The sequence below is a fragment of the Lepeophtheirus salmonis genome, chromosome 9 (assembly GCF_016086655.4).
Source record: "Lepeophtheirus salmonis chromosome 9, UVic_Lsal_1.4, whole genome shotgun sequence".
Lineage (NCBI taxonomy): Eukaryota > Metazoa > Arthropoda > Copepoda > Siphonostomatoida > Caligidae > Lepeophtheirus > Lepeophtheirus salmonis.
In genome coordinates, this window is record NC_052139.2 from 6,206,606 (window position 1) to 6,227,740 (window position 21,135).

At 31.9% G+C, this 21,135-nt stretch overlaps 1 protein-coding gene across 1 annotated transcript; it reads left to right on the plus strand.

Moving 5' to 3' along the window:
• Positions 1-516: 516 nt before the first annotated feature.
• On the plus strand, positions 517-20,467 carry LOC121124469 (uncharacterized). The gene is made up of 2 exons (XM_040719624.2): positions 517-846; positions 19,267-20,467. Exons 1-2 carry the CDS (start codon positions 823-825, stop codon positions 20,299-20,301), a joined length of 1,059 nt encoding a protein of 352 aa, XP_040575558.1. The 5' UTR covers positions 517-822; the 3' UTR covers positions 20,302-20,467.
• Positions 20,468-21,135: the final 668 nt, after the last annotated feature.

The following is a 21,135-nucleotide window of genomic DNA, read 5'->3' on the forward strand; positions in this document are numbered from 1 at the left end:
TAATAAAATTTACTATCAAAAATATTTTGGTTCCATAAATTCGAAACAAATCGTAATAATAATTCCAACAATAAAAAGGTTTTGAATCGTGAGAAATACTTTGTGAAAATCTGTCTAATTTTCTCCCTTCTGCACAGATGCCTATCCGTACAATATATATATATATTTGTAGCCTTCCTTTCTGCAATTTGCCCCACTCCTCATTTGATCCCTTATAAGCCATGGATTAACCCATTCATGTGTGGTCCAATCCATGAGTTATACAGATAGATTACAACATCCCAAACTCTCATTCACGTACGGTAGATTAATAAAACAATACCATTTTTCTATTTCTATTCATTCTGTATATTAAATCTAGATACCCTGCGTTTTTTTATATAAAGAACCTCGTCTCCAAAGACGTGAATAGGAAGATCATTCCAGGCGTGTAATGGGAGCGCGCTCTTTTCTTTTCTGAAAACTACGGAATACTTTTAATATAGTAAAATTATTAAGTTAATGAAACTGTTGTTTAGTGTACGCACTGCCGTGTTCGGGGCTTATAGTCCCATCCCTCTTGTTATTTTTGATTCTCTCTCTCCTTTCTGTGATGTAAATAACTAAGTGATGAAAATTTATAATAATATGAAATATAGTCCATTTTATCTATTATGAAAAAAGTGTTTGCTGTATTTTGACGATTTTATTTTTAATTAAATAAAGTTTTGTGCTCACTCAAGGATTCATCCTTTTTTTTTTTAAGTGTGTCGTTCAAGGAGAAATAAATAAAACAAATATCTATTTGTTAGAAAGAGCAATTTGTAAAATAAAATAATCATAATGGTAAAGCGCTTCGGAATTGTGGTAAGAATTAGAACTACATGTCATACATAATTTAATATTTATAATAGTGGAGAGGTTTTGTGGATATGTTGTGAATTTTAGGGATCTACTAACTTTTGGCGAGTCATACGCAGTTTTGAGTTATAAGCGACTTATTACTCATGTTGTGTCGGTTCTTATTTAGAATTGCAGTCGCCCTCCACTTCAGAATCGGGCTGGTCGGGTTCAATTCTGCATATCAGTCCTAAAACTATTAAAGGTTGGTCCTTGATGACGTTACTCAACGTTATTGATATTATAAATAATTGACAGTCCTTAAGGACCGGTCCCAAGGACTGATATGACTCAGGGAGTGGAATGTAGGGATTTAAGCCCCCATATAATCTTGCAGATGATCCTGGGACTGATCCTAAGAATGAAATGAACTGAACCGAAAAAACAAGGACTGACACATCCCTACAGGGTCGTCTGCAGGGTTATATATGCACTAGATATACGAAACCAATTTTTAAAAAATGATTTGAAGGCAATAATAAACTTTATATGATGGTGCCTTTTCTTCTTACTTCAATGATGTGAATATCACATGGGTGGTTCATGTCAAATTTTGTCAAATGATTGTGGAATCATTTAAGTATGTGAGGAAATTTAAAAAAATGATGGAAATTTACACCAAGTATTACTTCAAGCTTGAAATTTATAGACAAAACTTTCCTCTACTTTAATAGGCAAAATATTTGAGTGCCCTTTAATTATATGTTGTTAGCAATAACTAGTAGTTACTTATTTTGTATTACTCAGTGAAAAAGTTATTTAGTTACATTTATTACTTAGAATCAAGAGTGATAATATTACATTACTTTATATTACTTCTTTTTCTATAATCAACTCGGCGAGTTTCTTAGATTGAATAATGATAAGTTGAATATTAAATAAAATATATAAAAATAATTTACTTCAACATTTTTCTTTTTTTTAAATCTTTTATTATTTTTGGTCCTGGATCTTCGGAATACAACTTTAAAAGAAATCGTTTTTTCTTACACAAACAATAGTGAAGATTGTAAATATGAAGCAACAGTTTCTAAGTTTGCATCGTACAATTTACAATCTGAACTTATTCTTCACAAATACTTTCAAAACTAATTATTTTCTGCTTCACAGACACTTTATAATTTAGTATTGTAGAAATAATAAAACATATGAACAGTGTCTTTAATAATGATTCAACTAATAGTTTTTTATTTGAAAGAATTCACATTACATCATACATAAAGTTATTGCCTCTAAAAAAATACATAGTGACAATAATAGTATTGGACTTTTTTGTTGCTCGTACTCTGATCGTATAAAGGCATTCCATTATTCACTTAAGTAATGACAGATTCAATGAAATAATATAAGACAAGTTATTAAATATTTATTACTTAATTAAAAAGTAATTTCATTAGTTACTAGAAAAGTTAAATTATTAAAGTAATATAATATTACCAGCTAACGCGTTACTACATAATTAGGTGCTAGGAAATCTTTGAATGATTATGTGTGGATCCTTAGAGTTGTTTTTGCGGTTCATACAATACGTATCCAATAATCCCATGGATTAATTAGGGACATGGGACAGGTGTATCCCAGAGAGAGAGAGAATCAATTTACTAATATAACGACAATAACACATCCCTATTGACACACAAAACAACATCCCCACCTGTCACTTGAATGGAGCGTTTTCACGTGACGTTAGTATTGTGAATGTTGGCCAATTTTGGGGCCCTAAAATATTAACTTTATAATACTGACAGCCCGTTTTATCAGTATTAAGGTAAATAGGGACTTAATGGTATATCAAAATGGGACCAACAAATAAAAGGACTTAGTTCGTACTATCAATCATAAATGTGTCCTCTCTAAAATCTAGTTTCATTATATACTAGTGTTAGTGCCTGGCATTGGCCGGAGCTATTAGAAGTTTGCAAACATCCAATTTTTTGCTTTAATTGTATAGAAGATGATACCCCCCAACAAATCCTTGGTTTTTCATAAGCACACTCTCATGTGGCTACTCACACAATACTTAGACATTAGCTCCTCAAAAATTAAAAAATAAAATCATAATTATGATGTGCCAGGGAGTAATTATGCTCGTTGCTCAACCTCATTTAAAGTCATATTCATTTATTTTTTTTATATATATAAAGTACTTCCGGCTTTTTCTTCTTTTTTAATGTGAGTTAAACCCAACGCCTGCGACATTTTCATTTTATAGACTACTCTTTTTTTTATTTATAGTGTATAGGGCTATGAATCAGGAAGTACTATATACAGTGCACCTGGTGACGACTTTTGAAAAATACATAGATTATTTTTACTGGTTAGATGTCTCTTACGGTGAATCAATCTTACTTTTTTTAAGACTTTCAAATATAATAAACATGTTGTTGTTGTTGTTTTTTGCAAAAGAACATATATTTCACAGAATTTAGTTAAGTTCTATCAACTCACTGAATACTTAAATTGTATGTATATCATGGCCACATAATGAAATGCTATATTTTCCTTAATGGAACCTCCTTTTAGATTGAAGGAAGTAAGAGTTGATGTTATTGTAAATACCAAGAGTGCAACTTTGATTTATAAATGGAAAACCCAAATTAATTTTTCTATTTCAGATATAAATACAGATCCATATTTCATAGACATATTTAATTTTTTTTTTAATCCATACCTTCATTTATAATTTTGACAAAAAAAAACACCATTTAACCAAAGATTCATCCTCATTATTCCTTTGAATTAGTGAGGGGACGATTAATCGGAATCGGAGAATAGGGGTATTTTTTTCGAGAATCGGGAAAATAATGCTTAATTTACAATTCTGATTCTTATTTATTACAGCTCTATTTATTTTCTTCGCCCCCAAAAAAAAAAAAAAAAAGAATAAATAAATAAAGATTTTTTTTTTTTTAATAGAATTTTTTTTTCTTTTAATTTTATATTTGAAATTTAATTTAATTTTCCAAAAAATTTCTGGATAATAGCTATGTATTTTTGGAGTTTTTCACCAAAATATTAATATTTGAATTATTTTCAAAAATATTTCTATTGAAAATGTAATTTTTCAAAAAAATTTATATTGAAAATTTAATATTTGATTTTTTTTCCAAAAAAATTATATTGAAAATATACTATTTTTGAAAAAATATAAATATCAAATTGTAAATTTGAAATTTAATTTTTGGAAAAAAAACACCCCAAAAACCAACTGCTAACTCTTTTTTAATTCTTAAAGACGTTTGAGGGAGTTTCATCATGATTAGTTGGACATTTGTCCAATTAATATAGTATAAATATTACCTTTGAGCCTCCAAGATGGCGTTTACTTCAATTATAATACTATTTATGACATGAGTGAAAATGCTCAGACTCATCATTACAGTCTGGATATATCGTCATAATTAGTATTGTGTAATAATAATGTACCCTATTCTATCACCTGAGAACATCAGGGCATTCTTATAACTACTTCTTCTATAATAAGGCACAAAGACCCGCTTACTTTAATATTTTTAATTTCATGACAGTTAATTAATATCATATTGTTCTTACATAGATCTGATAATAATGATAGAATGAGGAAACTTTCAAGGCCTTCTTCTTCTCTTGTGTGAATCCTTCCTTTTGAATGCCTTTTTTATATACCTATATATCAATTAAAAGTAGGGAATTCATGATAGACATTCGATGATATACACGGGTGATCTGAAAAGATTTCAACCTAAGATTTACAAGACATTTTGTCACAATTTTTTTTTTCTACATAGTCTCCCTGTAACTCTACGCACTTCCCCCCGAAATGTTCCCATTTCTGTAACCCGTCCAAATAGTTTTTGGCGTTTTTCTCTGCAAAATAATTGTTGACGGGAATCTTTTTATTTTTGGCTCAATTCCTCAGATTTAGATTGACTTAGACGCATCAATTTTTAACACAACACGCCTCAGTATGTTTGCTGTTATTTGAATCTAAAGGTTACACTATCAAAAACAAAAATTACTTAATGACAGCTCAATACTGAACTGTGTCTTTTTTTCAGAAAAACATTCACATCAAACGACTAAACTTTAACACTTGCACGTCCAAAATGGCTTAAACTTGTGTGAGTAACTGTCAAGAGACTAGCTTTCATTTAAGGATGTGCCATATTCACGTTGAGGTAGGAAACTTTTCAGTCCACCCTTGTATATGTCAATATACATTTGATCTGTATACAGGTGTGCGCGTCTAAAACTGAACACTCCTTTAAATTTTACACCATGCACATATTTGTGATTTTATTGAGTTGAAACTGGTTATTACTTCGAGGCAAGGGTCTTGACTATTTATATACAAAACTCCAGCAAAATCTAAATAGCAACAGTGAAACAAAAGCCGATAATATGGAGAGACGTCTAGTCGCAATTTTGGAACTTTCCGCGTGGGGAAAAACTCCTACTAAAATTGCCAAGGTTCTGAACTGCAGCTTGCACCCCTGTCTACAGCGTGATAGCCAAAGGGACTTCTGAGGCGCCCCCAAGATCTAAGTCAACCTCAAAGATACTTTGATACCTCGAAGGTCGGACGAAATGGTTGCCTGTGTTCATAAAAGAGGGAAAGTTAAAATAAGGACTTGCTGGATAGTTATAAGTGTAAGTATTTGTTGGACGCGGGATGGAATTGAGGATTGACATTGGAGTTATTTAAGCCTTTAAGTGTGGTCTGAAAAAAATTCCGTTCTTCTCGTGGAGATGGTAGCACTCGTCAATAGAAGCTATTCTCATCCTCAAGCTTCTCTTGAGGGCTACAGACCACAGTTTCATCTATTTTGGACGCTCCGTTGTTATGTCATCTTCGAGTGTCTCGAGTTCCGAACTGAGTTTTATATGCTTGCCCTAGGAATTGAAGTATGTAGGTATAAGCCAGTGTTCGAGTCCGAAATGATGTCTTTTTATTACTATGACTCAAACTTGACTCATAAAATATGACGTCAGTTCTCTTATAAACAATATTATTCAACAAGTATATAAAAATAAATATTTAGCGAGAAAGTTACTTCATAGTTTCAGACTAAACCGCTCAACCCAACTCTTACCGTTATGGACTTTTTGAACGACTTATGATACAATTCATATGTATGAGGCACTAGAAATGTGGATATTTCTAAATTGTTACTTCAAGAAAATTTCCTGTACAAACCTATCTCTCAATAAACTTGCCCTTTTTGTTTTGTTTTTTGAATTTGCCTAAAATACGTGATCTAGTCCAGGGGTCACCAAACTAAGGCCCCTGAGCCCGATCCGTCACGCAACATGAGTTCTTCTGGCCCGTCGATGGTACTTGAATTTGCTTGATAAACCGTATGGAATACGAAACTTTGTGATAAAATGTAAATTTGAGTATTATGTTAAGAATACTAAAAGATTCAAATTGCTGATTACCATGAATTTACTATTGTTGTAGTATATTTTAAGGCTATTATCTTGTAAATAACTATGGAGTACTTTTGCGCACTTCCATCCCTTTCAAGTGTAAATCTAGCACCAGCAGGAGAAACATTCATTTTTCCATCTTCGTTTGGGTATCTCACAATTACGCACCTATCCCGTACTTTCATTTTTGGATTCTGTTTTCTTCACCTTCATTATGCCTACTAAAAAGGATAAGTTGGACACCGAGTGTGACGTTTTCAATTAAGAATAGTGGGTAAAGTATTTTTTTTGTGGAAAGAAAAGGACAAGAAAGCTAGTTGCTTGATATTTAGGGGAAATGTTGCAGTTTTGAAAGAGTACAATTTTCGTTATCTCTATGAAACAAAATATCTATGTACATATTTAAACTTTTCTGGAAATTTTTGCTTTGAGAAATTGGAGTTCATGAAATGTGCTTTAGAAGCTCAAATAAACTTTTTCATGAGAAATTTTGCTGACAAAGAATCTTTCAATGTTACAAGTTAAGTTACTGGTCTAAGTCTAACTATTAAATTGATTTGTAACAGTAATTTTCTCCCTAAAAATGACCTCCAAAAAGTGGAGTTGGTATTATTAAGCCGATTCCCATACTTTGAATAAGGTCCATTACTCCCGATTCCGATGCATCGGTACACACCTACTATTAGTAATTATTAGAATTATCACTAAAATATCACTAGACACCTTGTTACCTTTATTGTGTCTCGTAACCTATTCTCCTACAAGAGACTGAAAAAGGCCCAAAATTAATGGATAATTTATCAATTCTTCCAAGAGATTGACAAGAAATAATTCATATCCAACCAATCAATGTTAAGAACGCGGATTAGAAGAAATAGGAAGACACGTCAATAACAAATAGCGACTTACAGCACATTTTTGTGCTAGGTGACGTTGTCTAGAATAACCATGCAATACAACTGTTTGTATTAATATCGCTCCAAGTACTAGTCATGATAAATAAACTGTACGTTTGGTTTAGATAATATTTTTAGGTATAACTAGGATTAAGCCTTACTATAATACTTTTTAAGATCCAAAAAATCCCTTAGATATTTTTGTGAGACGTAAAAGTTCGAGTACTTGGAGCTGGTTCGGATCTTGGATCTTTTTAGAAAGTACCATTTTACATCTACCCTACCTGGGCACTTCGAATCCGGGTCCAAGACACGTCCCATCTCTACTGATGATGAGGATAATGGAATATTTAGCTATTTCTTGGATGATTGATATATTATTTAATGGTTTGACTATTTCGATGAGCCTTACTACTTAATTAATTTACGTACTGTGGCCCATAATAAACTACAATGTTAGTCATGAATTAATATGTAATTAGTAAACTCAGGATTAATGACTGATTGCTCTATCACTCAAAAACTGTTCCTTTGACCTTCTTTTTTTATTTATTTTTGTAAAAACTGTTCATTTTGCTAATTTTTGTATGAAAAAGGCTCATTTTCGAAACTGCTATAAAATTAATATAACAAAATTTGTATTCTAGTTAGATTACACAACAGCTTTTGATGATATTTTTTATTATAATCAACTCCCTATAACCCTCTTTCATTAGGCTCACTTTTTGGAGGCAAATTATGTATATAATGATTTCGGGTTTATGATTACAGCATTGGATATTTGAGGGAGGTAGATTTTGACAATAGTCACTTAAAGGAAGGAAACATTAGCCACGAAATTGACTGTTGAATAATCCCCATTCAATCTTGGAGCAAATGAGAAATACTTTTGCGCCTAACTACCAAATGTTGATCTTCCATTTATACAAAAAGGTGTACAAGTTACAACTTGTACATTACAAATATACATACAAAAATGTAAGATCTGTTAATTAATTCCTTAAGGCCTAATCATTTGCCTATGCATGAATTTGCAAAAAGTCATTTAGCTTTATTTTCTCATCATCCCACACCTCTTCTAATTCATGTAGCTAATTTAATATATGTACAATCTTAATAGATATATATATTATTATTAATTTCTTAATGAAGAAGGAACGAATCAGCGGTATCTCAATTATTATTAGTGGTGTGCCACAAGCAAAACTCGTACATTGGTACTCGAGTTTTATGAAGTAAAAAAACAAAAAAAACACGCAAAACTCATTAATATCCGAACGGTTTTTAGGTTAATTTTCAGTTCCTGGGTAATGGAATAAGTGCTTATATGATGGTCAAACTCGATGATTTCCTTTATTTTACATACATCGTCGACTTACATATAACCAGAAGTGAATTGTTGGAACAACTGCTTTGCTGTTGCATTTGAAACTGTATTGGGTATATAAACAGCATGATTTTTTTGGCCACCTACTTTGTCTTTACACCTTGGTCGGTGTGATACTGAAGAATGTAAATAATTCTCTCTTTTTTCCTTCAACTTATAAACACTGTAAAAAACAACTGGCCTCACCAAACACAAAACTATAAATGAACTTTTTTTTAGTGTACGCTTAAACTATAAGCATACTTGAATCTATTTTTAGATGTAATGTATTAATTATGAGATATAGTTTCTTCTAGCAAAAAACACTCATAGCTTTTTCCTTACCCTTATACTATGATTTTAAAAATGAAAATACCGCTCTACCGTTTTATGTCCTCATAATTTTTCGTCATTTCTGGAGAACAGTATCACTCATTTTGTAAGTGTAACACTACCAATTAATGAAGAATGTTACCATCAGCTTATATTTAATAAGGTGTCATATCGAGAATGATTTCTTCGATTAGTTGTAAAGGAATTATTTTATATTAGAAATAAATGTGGGGATAGAAGGTTGGAGCCACGGGATTGGCAAAATTCTACTTTCGGTAGACTTTCGAGATCGGACCTATATTCGAATCCCCCTCCACAGTTATATACAGTCAGTCGCTTTCATACGTTAGAATAGTGAGGAACGTACGTTTTCTGTCGAAAATAAAAAAACACACGATTTCCATAACTATTGATTCCAACATATATCATACGTAGAAGCAGAGTTGGGTTTGTCATTTGTCATCTTATCATAACTGCTCTTGGCTAATTTAATCATACTGCTCTCCTTCAAACTATTCTTCAAATTGTCGGCGTTACTATGTTTATTTTCAGTGTTGTTTTTTTAAACATGCCCAAAATACTCGCGTTTTTCATCACAAACCATCATTTTGAACTTTTTGGATTAATAAAACTTGTCTTTTGTAAAAAGGAAGTTATTTTTTTGCAGGTTGTACATAAACATATAATCAAGAGAACAATATTTCATCTTATTTCTGTTTCTTAATCACTAATGAAAGTTTTATTATGTCTGAAAGGATTGGCTAGCCGACAAATGCTCTTCTCGTGGTTAGCAATTCATTATGATTAATATTCATATTCTGTCTAACTACTTTATTATTACATATTTCTCATAGGTAAAATCTCCTACACGAACATTGCTCTCAATATAAGAGGTTAATATGATCTCTCTTCATCATTCATTGTGTCGTGTTACTTTTGTCTGGTCTAGAGAAATACGGTGTTAACTAACTAACACAAAAATATGACGTGTATTTTGTTGTCAGCTGTTGATATGTCTACTTCTTTTCCTATCATCAATGTTTTGAACATTAGAGAAAGAAATATAGAATTCCTAGGTCATGTGGAAAATTTTATTACTAAAATGTTTACTGATAATAGGCGAAACAGAAAGATCTGAGCGGTTTTTTTTTGCTTTATTTTGACAATAAAATGAGCATAGTTTAGGATTAGATGGTTCCAAATGGGTTTTTGGCCAATTTTCAGTTCCTGGTATATGAAATAAGTTATCACATGCCGGTCAACTCGAGAAAATCCATTATTTTATCGACATTTACGATGATTGGCCTACCATTGCGGTCCTCATCTTCGACGTCTATAGTACCAGAACGGAGTCATTGGAACCACGGCTTTGATCTTGCATTCTGTATACTGTATACATACTGTATTAGGTCCATAAACAGCACAATTATTTTTGCCGACATGCTCCGCCTTTTCACCTTGGTCCTAGTCATATTGAAAAATTATCTCTTTTTTTACGTCCCTTTGGGAACGCTTTAACAAACAAAAGGCTTCACCAAACATGAAGCTCTAACTGGACTTTTTTAAGAGTATGCTAAACCTTTAAGCATACTATAAAATTTTTTTCATGCAATGTATTAATCATCAGATGTAGCTCACTAAAGACATCTAGCGGAAACCTTTTTACTTACCCTAATACTTAATCACTGTATCTACATCTGAACAATTAAAGTAACATTAAAAAAAAAACATTCACTCTGTGCATACGCTCATAGCACATTGTTAAACAGCCGAACGCTATATATGCTAGAACTTTGGATTGCCAAAAATACTTTTTGGACGGTGTCAAATCCAACAAGTCCAAATATAGGGCAGAAATTTGTCTGGTCGAAAATTTGATAAATCTATTACCGTAATGTCATTAATGTGTTGATTATATGTATATATCTTTGAATCTAAAAGGTAATCTGTATTTTTTTTAACAATACTATGGCCAGTGATGCATCATATATAGAGGTGAGTATAAGTATTTAAACAAAATATTAAAGCTCCATAATTTTATTTTTTCCATAATTGAACATTGATATTGCAAGAATAAAAATTTACAAGGACCACTTTTGAACACTTTTTACTCGATATTATCTTCGTTATCTTTAATTAGAGAGTCAAGGGGACAAAGGAAGGCGGAGAATACGGGATGCTTCTGCTACCTTGTAGCCGTTTTGCAACGTTATACACGGTATTTCTGTTGTACTTTGTGACGCGGATTATATCCTTCAAAACGTTTCCGCCCGAGTACAAATCCCGAAGTTATTTTTGTGGGTGCTCTTACACCTTCATTCGGAAGACAGAGAGCAAAAGTTCTATAATAAATGTTAAGAATAAATGCCTTGGCTGACAAGAAAACACAAATGTAGGTTTGAAAAAAGTCTGTGTAAACAATTCAAACACCTCTGAATGCTCCACCTGCATTTGAAAATAAATGAAACAGAAAATGAACGCGGTCACCCTGAGAATACTAAAAATGATTGGGAGTAGAGCCACTTTGTTGTCATAATGATTTTTTAACCCAGCAGCAAGCAGCTGTGAGAGGAAGGGAGAGAACAGAAATTACACTACGTGTATAGCAATAACATCCATAGCAACTACTCTGATGTTGATCCTCAATTCTACTCAGAGTCAAAGAAAAACTTAAAACAGCTGAGCAAACCCTCTTTATTACACTTTTTGTCTTTCATAAGGACACACACTCGTTATTACTTTATACTTAGATGTTTTGTCTTCAAGAATTAAACTACAATGGTAACAGCTTTGGAAAATAAAAAAATAAGATTCAGGGGCGTCCACGGGATTACATTTTGGGAGGGGCTTGGTTTTTGGATATTTTTTCGAAAAAAAAAATCCAAAAACCATTGTTATTGACTAAATTTTTTTTTTTTGGAAAAATAGTTAAAAAATTAAATTTAAAAAAAAATTCAAATGTTTCCAAAATTCATAGTTAGTCATAAAAAGTTAAATTCATAGCTTCTCACAGAAAACTATCTTTTTTGGAGAAAAAAAAAATCAAAAAATTAAATTTTTGGAAAATATTTCTAAAGTTAAGAGCTTTTACTAAATAGTTGCACTTATTTGACTAAAATTCCACATATTAAACTTTTTAGAAAGAAATTACAAAAATCCAAAACTATTCACAAAAAGTTAAATTTTTTGGGGGAAAAAAGTTTCAAATATTAAATTATTTGCTCTGCTGGATAATTTGGCCGAATGACTGGAAAAAATACATGTAAAAAGCAAAATTTTCTTCATTGGGGGGCTACAGCCCCTCCAGCAAACCGGGCGAACTCCTTTAAGATCACCAACTAGATCTATAAAAGACGAATTACTACTAAATAGTCTCTATCACACTGACATCAATTTCATTAATAATTTTTAATTCATGCTATATTGCCAATATGTACTATTATTCATCTGGAACACTTTAAGCCTCAATAATCATCCTTAGGACTGTTAAATGCTGTAAAAGAATTGGGGGAGACTGAAAAGGGGCGGGGCTGAGTGACTGATTAAGAAGACAGTCCTAGGACCGATTCAACACTATTTGTGTTTGTTCTATTTTATTTTAGAAAAAAACATAAAATCAAAATTTTAAGTTTTCAGTCCATTATTTCAATTTCTGATCTTTAATTATGTCTGAAATGAAATATTGGCCCAGATCGGTATAAAATATAACTTGAAACTTAAACATAACAAACATAGGGTATGGAAAAGAGTATCAATGTAAATAAATATTCATTTTGGAGCGTAATTTATTTTTTTAGATAGAGAAAAGTCGTTTGTATGTAGGTACGTCGATAGATTTGTAAATCCTAAGCATTTTTATCTAAGTATCTGAAGAGTATTTTTTTTTATCTTTCCAAAGCTGTTTTTTTATTCATTCATTCCTAAGGAGAGAACATCTAAGTATACAGTATAATCACGAGTTGGTTTGTTCATGAATAACTGAGATTAACCCTGAGGAGTTATAGGTAGTTGATTTTGATCGCACAAAAAAAACAACAACATCAAATTGTAGCTTTTTGCCAGCTCTTTCGAATAGTGTCAAGTACAAAATTATCAAACTTTTAGAACTGAGGCAGGCCGTCCTCGAAGAGGATTCTAGATTTTGAGTCCTCATCCTGTACAAAATCCTTAAATTTTACGGATTTAAAATCAACACCTTCTACGTTTGTCTGTTTGAAGCAAATTTTGATTACAATGCCTCACTCATCTCATGCATAGAGAGTAAACCTTTGTAATTTTTTTATGAGCATTGCATTTGCTTCAAATGAAGTTAAATAGCAATATACGACTACAATATATATAATATTTACAACCATTCCTATGCGTGTTGTTTTTATAAATACAAAGGCATCATGCTCCTCAGATCAACTCCTACGTACAAGACATTAAAACGTGAGCAAAAAATATATTTCCAAAACATATGTACATTCAATTATGGAGTAAAACTGATCTTGGGACATCATGGATCATATTGGTCGTCGTGTACTGTGTGTTCTTCACTGTAGACCAGTAAGGAAGTGGCACGATTTTCACATAGTGTTGTGTCATTTTTTATTTATTCGGTCCAATCCAGTCTTAGAACCGGTCCTTGGAATTTTGTCTAAGAATGTCAATGGTTTACTAAGCCAAATAATATGTTTGAAATATGATTGAAGAGCAGTCAGGGGGTCATTGTATGATGCAGTGACTTAAGTATATCATGAACATGTTGAGATCGAAGAAATAACAATTTAGTACTACTAATTGCAGGCGTGTGCATATAGCATCGAATATAGAGCACTGGTTCTGCTTGTGATTGCACTCTAACAATGAAAATACTGTGCCTTTTTTAGCTCGCCCGTTTTTTTTGTTGGTTTTTTTAGTCTGAAAAAGGAAATTTCTTTTCCTTAGCTGTTGTTATTATTATTGAATTTCAAAGTAGTGAACTTTTCTTCCCTAAATAGACTCAATTATTTTCCATAAAAAACGGAGAGTAACCCTCAGGATTTCTTATGGAGATATAATTGTAAGTCCTTGTTGGACTCAGAGTTGAATCGGGGATCGAAATTGGATTAGTTATAGCAAATCTCCTGGTTTATATCACCTTCCTCCTTATTCACAGCTGTAGCTGATTTAATTAAATGTCATGAGTATTATTCTTTCCCTCCTCCTACAAATTCTTCAAATTGTCAGGGGTACCATGTTGATTTTCAGTTTCTTTTTTTAACATGCCCATTCTACACTGGATTTTTATCATACTTACTATCCCTTAAGTATAACATAATCCATTTACATTTTGAGTGGCGTGCATTCATTTGAGCAATATAAATTTCGTCAATCGTCATCTTAGCAACATTCATTTGAGCAAGTATTTATAAGGGTGAGCTTCTTTTTAGCGTTTTATCCTTCTACTCCCTTGTCACAGCTGTTTGTAGCGTATCTCCTCCGAAACATTCCTCAAATTGTCAGGGTTACCATGTTAATATTGTTTTGTTTTTTGAACATGCCCGTTATACAAGCAATTTTCATTACTAGAAATGGCCCTTCAATCCGCCACCTTACATTCGTTGATCAGAAAGAAAATATTTTATGTGGCCCTCAACCTATAATATAGTACTTCATGATCGGTCAGGTGAAAAGACAAGATAATCCTCTTCACCTGCTTAAAAAGATGTCTTGGGAAAACACTTCCTCCTTATATATTTTTATTTATTTATTTGTTTTTCCAATCTTGACACGGTGTGCAAATCTTCAAGGGGGAAGAAGCGTGCTGTCATTAATATTAATGATTTGGTTTCGAGTAATTAAGGAATAATCAATAAGTGCCTTTGTTTTGAAAATAACAAAAATATAACAATGTATCTACGTGCCATTCGAATAAACTTTCCTCAGACCTTTATTTGATCATTCATTGTTCCTATAACTGATGTTGGACTCTGAAGGACATTTTGGACCGTCGTTACACAACCCCAAGATAGAATTATTTCTCAAAATAAAGAATGGATTACATTTGTATTCTTTGACGAATATTTGCCAATTTCTATGAATAAATTATTCTTATAAACAATATGGACATGTTACTAATTGCATTTAAAGTAGTTAAATTTGATTGTCACTGTAAAAGAATAGAAGTTGATAGATGTAATTTGAAAAGGGCTGTATGGGGATCCAATTTAGTATCTTAAATCATATAAAGGCGCTATACAATCGTTAAAATTGGTTCTAGGATGTTACGCCCCGGGCAATTTCGCCCTCAAATATATATTACAGCAAAAATGAATCTTACAATTTAAGATTTAAAATTAGTCTCCCCCCCCCCTATTGAAGTAATTTCTAATGTACTTTTGCATTTAGTAATGTAAAATGAGTGCATTTAATTAAATTTTAATATATTTTAAAATAGAATATATCAAACGGTTCAAATTCATTATAATAAGCAACAACAATGATTTCGTAATTAATTACAAAGGACTTCAAGTTGAAGTAAAGGAAGACCTTAAATTATATGTGGAAGATATATTTATACTATATTATATGTATGAGGGTTAAACCTCCACATGGCGAAGCTTCCGGTCACGGTTACTATTATTGCCTATCATAACTCATCCCACGAATTTGAAAAACAAGCCTAAAAATACACTCAAATATGTTTTATGAAGTATTGGGCTGTATGTTTATATAAGATAAAATAAAAAATGGAATAAGAAATGTATGTCTTTAGACAGTTTTTCATTTAATTTAATGGATCTATGTTAGATTGTCCCGTATTCGGCTTAATATTTTTCTTCCGGTCCACAAATACCTTTTCTACTTAGGACAATCAAAAACTCACATTGTCAAATTTACAAGTCTCTCAAACCATTTTTGGCATGGTTCAGGCCATGTTTGTTTGAAAAAATTAAAGCATTTTGTAGGTAAAAATTTTGGCCTTTTGTAACAACAATAGGCAATTCTGATACAAAAATACAGTTTTTTTAAAACTAAAATTGCTTTTAATTTTCCAAAAGTCCCGCAAAATGCTCATAAAATTTATGGCAAATATCTGTATAATTTTGGTTTCGGATCATGGATCCGAGCGTTCAGGTACCCAAAATTTACTAATATTTATATATCTGAAACCGATCACTTACTGGACAGACTGCTTTAAACTGGACTATATCAATAGAGGATAGCACTTTCATTCTGGAGAAGAAGGGTTGTCCAGGACATCTCTGGGAGAGACAGAGCCTCTACAATATTAGCCATGTTCGTGATCTGAGCAGTACAACCCTCGGCTGAGCTCTTGACAAGTTGCAAGATACGTTTGTACTGCAAAAAAAAAACATTTATTGGATCCTCACAGATGATCCCTGGTACTAATATCTGGATACCTCACAAACATCTAAAATTTCAGGACCAGTAGAGGCGTCTGGAGCGTTATGCAAGCCCCCAACCTAGCCATTAATGACCGTTTTCTGTTCGAGTTGATTAAACATATACTCCGCGAGGTCACTTTTGAATGCCCTGAAGAGGTTCTGTCTGGCGTGCAGTAACCAATGATAAATGTGACTGAAGAGAAGCTATTGGACCAACTTAAAACGTTACAAGACATTTGCCACGACGTAATAACATTCCAAGAGGACTGTGGTTTTTAAGGTCTTTCTGCAGGTGGAGTTGAAAACTATTAAACACAAAAACTGAACAGTCTAATATATATATATTATAGTGGGATTAGAAAAACTTTCATATCTCTGTTGTACGAAGATATAAAGCATTATTTTATGCATTGATAAGGGACGACTAAGGTGTGTCATTTTTAAAAAGAAATAATACATTTTACATACATACCTAAATTCATGTTATCAGATCTAATTCTCTTGTTATTATTAATATGTTCATAGAAGCAAAAGTGAAACGTTGATTCCCATCGACGACTTAAATCCAGGGAGGTTACATGAGAATCTTTCTTTTTCTTCATAGATATGATAATTTCAAGAACTGTCTAGCTGGTATCTAGATGATTTATATACATATATGTATATATGTTGTGCTGTACAAGTTGCGATATCTGTACTGTACAAGTTGTAGCTTTTATAAGGACATTGAATAATTTACAATTTATTCGTCTCTAAATGTATTATTTTTTGAAAAAAAATCCCATCTAATTTGAAATTTTACTATTCAAATTTTTTCCCCATAACATTATGGTTTTCAATTTTTGTGAATAGCTATGGATGTTATTTTATGTATATCTAAAAACCAAGGACCCAACAAAATATGATCCTGCGGACTCCCCTGGTTAGTGAGGTAACGCCGGCCTTATTCTTTGATTCATGAAGAGAGAAGATCAAAGAATAATGTGTAACCGTGAATGTTTTTGGTCATGAATGATAGAAATTAATAATAATGGGACGATTAATCGAAATCGGCTTCGCCATCGGAAAAATGATATTTAATTAGTGATTCCGATTCTCTTTTATTACTCATATTTTACTATTTATTACTTTTCTGGATTATAAAACGAAAATAGCTCCTCCAAAATTAAGGAATTTCGGGTGTTTTCAAGAAAATTTAGTATTTGAAATTTAATGAAATTTTTCAAATTTTTTTTCCAAAAATTTAACTTTCTGTGAATAACTATATATTTTTTGGATTTTTTTTAGAATAACCATTGTTTTTTTTGGAATTTTTGTTAATCGTTGTAGATTTTTGAGAAAAATTAAATATCAAATTGTATGTATATTTGAATATATTAAAGAATACGAATCGGTATTGGGATTCTTTTTTTATGAATCGTCCCATTACTAGAAATTAAAGTTAAAGCCTTTTTGATTAGCTATAAGCAGGGCTATAGAGTTGGTCCTTTTTTTGCTGGAGTCGGGAGTTGAAAAATTTGTACCACCTTCGACTCCGACTACAAAAAATGTTATAATTTAGGCAAATAAAACTTATCTATAATCTAAGTCTTAAATTGAGTGTTTGTAAACTTTTTTTCTTCCATCGTTATAAATTATAGGTATTCAGTAATATTCATTTATAAAACTTGAAAGTAGACTTATTTATTAGTCAACTTGCTTTATAGTCTATACAATCACAATTCCCGAGCATCTCGAGAGCCTAAATTATTATGTTGTGTAGAGCATTGAAACAGACCCTCCTAGTTGATTACTTGGTCTTGTGAATAGTCAATGATATCAGAGTAAAGAGTAACGTTGCATTGAGAGGTCACTTGTATTAATATTCCTCGGGTAAGAGTAGATCATTGATGTTCAGAATCTTATGAATGTTGTTAAATATTCTAAATATTAAACAACTTTATTCCTCCCTCAATTATTTACAACAGTTAACTAATAACTACCCATAGCTATAAATTTATAGTTTCTAGACTCAAATGACTCTAGGGAACTTGAGTATATATAGGCTATAAGATATATTATTAAAAAATTGTGTGTTGTATTTTGAGTCGGAGTTGGGTGTTTTATTTATCAACTCTCCAGTCCTGGTTATCAGTTTAAGTTCCTGTTGGAATCAGAGTAGAATTGAGGATCAAAAATTGAGTAATTCCTGTCAATTTCCTTGTTTCATACTTTGTGGAGTTTTATGTTTATTTTATTCATTTCATGGCTTCTAGCAGCTCACATAACGAAACGTTGTGACAGCTAATTTTATTTTTCAAATTGTCAGGGTTACCATGGTTAATGGAAATACAATACCATAACGCGTGTACGACATATCTTTGACTTCCCCAACGCTTTTAATATTGACGTTATTGTAAATGAGTGGTTACGTATTTTGTCTCAATCTGCCCAGCAGTCGGCTTGATAACCTATATTGCAAATTCTGTCAATAGTGACGTCATAGACTATGATGGGTTGCATGTTTTGTCAAAATCTGCCCGTCTTGCTCAGCAGTTGGTACAATACATCAGATTGAAAATATTATAAATATTTAGTTTAAAGTTATGATTATTGAAAATAAATTCAAAAAAGTATATATTTACCATAAACTCTACAAATTTGTTTTGAATTAAAAAGAAGTAAGGAACTTCTTTTTTTAAGAATATTTTGAGTACTTTGGACTTGTTTTAAGATATATTAAGTATTTTTCTATCCATTAATTTGCAAATAATGTATAACTGTCCATGATTTTTGTATAAATATGATGCATTGAGCTTTAGTTATCACGTTCGTTACTCATGATTTCTTAGGTAAAGTAGTCTCGTAATTTAAAGAATTTACACACTCACAAATGAGTAATTTAGAGCATACAAAAAATTTTGCTTTATTAGTATAGATATTATCCCTAGGTGCATAATATTTGTTACCTTTTTGATTGATATTTCAATTATTCTAAATAATAATGGTTTTTTTTCTTTTCTTTTTTCAGAAAACCCTCAACGAACGCCTTAGTCGCGACTCCATTTCCATCGATACGAACAACAACCACCAGGAGGAATCTGAAGAACCTCCAGGAGGTGGTATTCTAGGGTCTTCATCAAAGATTATTCATCAGAATGAGTACCTCTCTGAAAAAGTCGTATTTCTCACAGAGCAGCTCGTAGACTGCCGATCCTGTCTCCTCAAAACTCAAAAAGACTTGGAGTCCCTACATTACATCAAGGAACAACAATTCAAGAGTGTTGTAGGTCAACTCCTTTCCTTTGAGTCTGGACTAAGGAGGAAACAACGGGAATTATGCCTAGCCATTTCACAGAGAGATCGAGTTATACGGGAGCAGAGTCATATCATACGCTTCCTGGCAGGGAAATCCGGGCTTGAGGGGGCAAGTGGGAATATTCAAGAGCTACGGAATGAGGCTCTTTCGAAAATACCCGTTCTTCACGAAGAAGGGCGGCAAGAGGAGAGGAGACGGAGGAGTGGACGGGAGGATGAGGAAGAGAATGACAGCTGCCATAGTTCAAAGAAGTTATCTTGCATAATCGAGACGGGTAGTGAGCATGATAGCGATTCTGCCATCATTCTAGATGACTCTTCGGGATCCCCGTCCTCTGCCAAACGGATATCGCGAAGTGTGTCTGATGTCGTTGTTACCAAAGAAGAAGAGGGGGATAATGAAGATGAAGAAGAGTTGCATCTTCTAGAAGGGAGTCTTGACTCCCTTCTGCACACAAAGCAACTCCTCTCCTCACCCAACAAAAGAGTAACAAAACCTAGAGACCTTAAAAATAAAAGTCATCTTAAGAAATCATCTGACTTGTCAAATGCTCCATTGACGCCACCCTCTTTCTTATGCCATCAGCAGCACAATACGACAAAGATATCCAGGGACAATGAAACAGGAAGTGTGATATGTTCTATATTTAATACTGACGAGAATGACAACGAATCAGTGGGAGACATGGATGGAAACGTTCCAAATACACCTTTTACAGCAGCAGCAACAACTAGTTCCTTTGCTTAAAAACATAAAACCATAACATAACATATTATGAGTGACGTATTAAGTGATTGTGTGACATTCAGTGTTAATTATTATTATTTTTTTATTATCATTATTTACGTAATATTTTATTATTTTTATATAATTCACTACATTTTATAGAAATATATCACGAATCTTTTATTTACTTTAGTAGCATTATATTGTTCCTTGAATTTTCTGGTGGGTCCTCTCATTTGAGCAAGTTAATTTCATCGCATTTTCGTATAATAAATATGATGGAGCGTATGCAGGGGTGACCTAGAAGGGATGTAGCCCCTACCCCCCAAAAAATATAATAATTTTTTTTGACTAGGAAATTTAATATCAAAAAAATTTTTTTTTAATTTAATATTTGAAGTTTAAAATAGTTTTTCTTTTTTAAATTCCAAAAAATTTAATTTTCAGTGCGTTGCTATGTTTTTAATTTTTCTATTTGGAATTTTTTTCCAAAAAAATTTAATTTTTGAACTTTTTTTGCAAATAAATTGATATTTGCATTCTTGAAATTTTTTCTAAAGTCCTATAAATTTTTGAAAAAAAAAAAATCAAAAATTTAAAATTTAATTTTTTTTTAAATTTAAGCAACTTTTTTTGGAAAAAAAAATGTAATTATTGAAACTTTTAGGATTTTAAAATTATAAATTAAAAATATTTATTTTATAAAGTTAATATTTGTAATTTCTTTTTCACACATTTTAATATCTGAAAAAAATTTCTAGAAAATTTTAATTTTGAAATTAAGAAAATAATAGCAATTAATTTTTCAAGGCCAAACTGCTTAAAAAAAGCTAAGCTAGTAGCCCTATTAGAGTC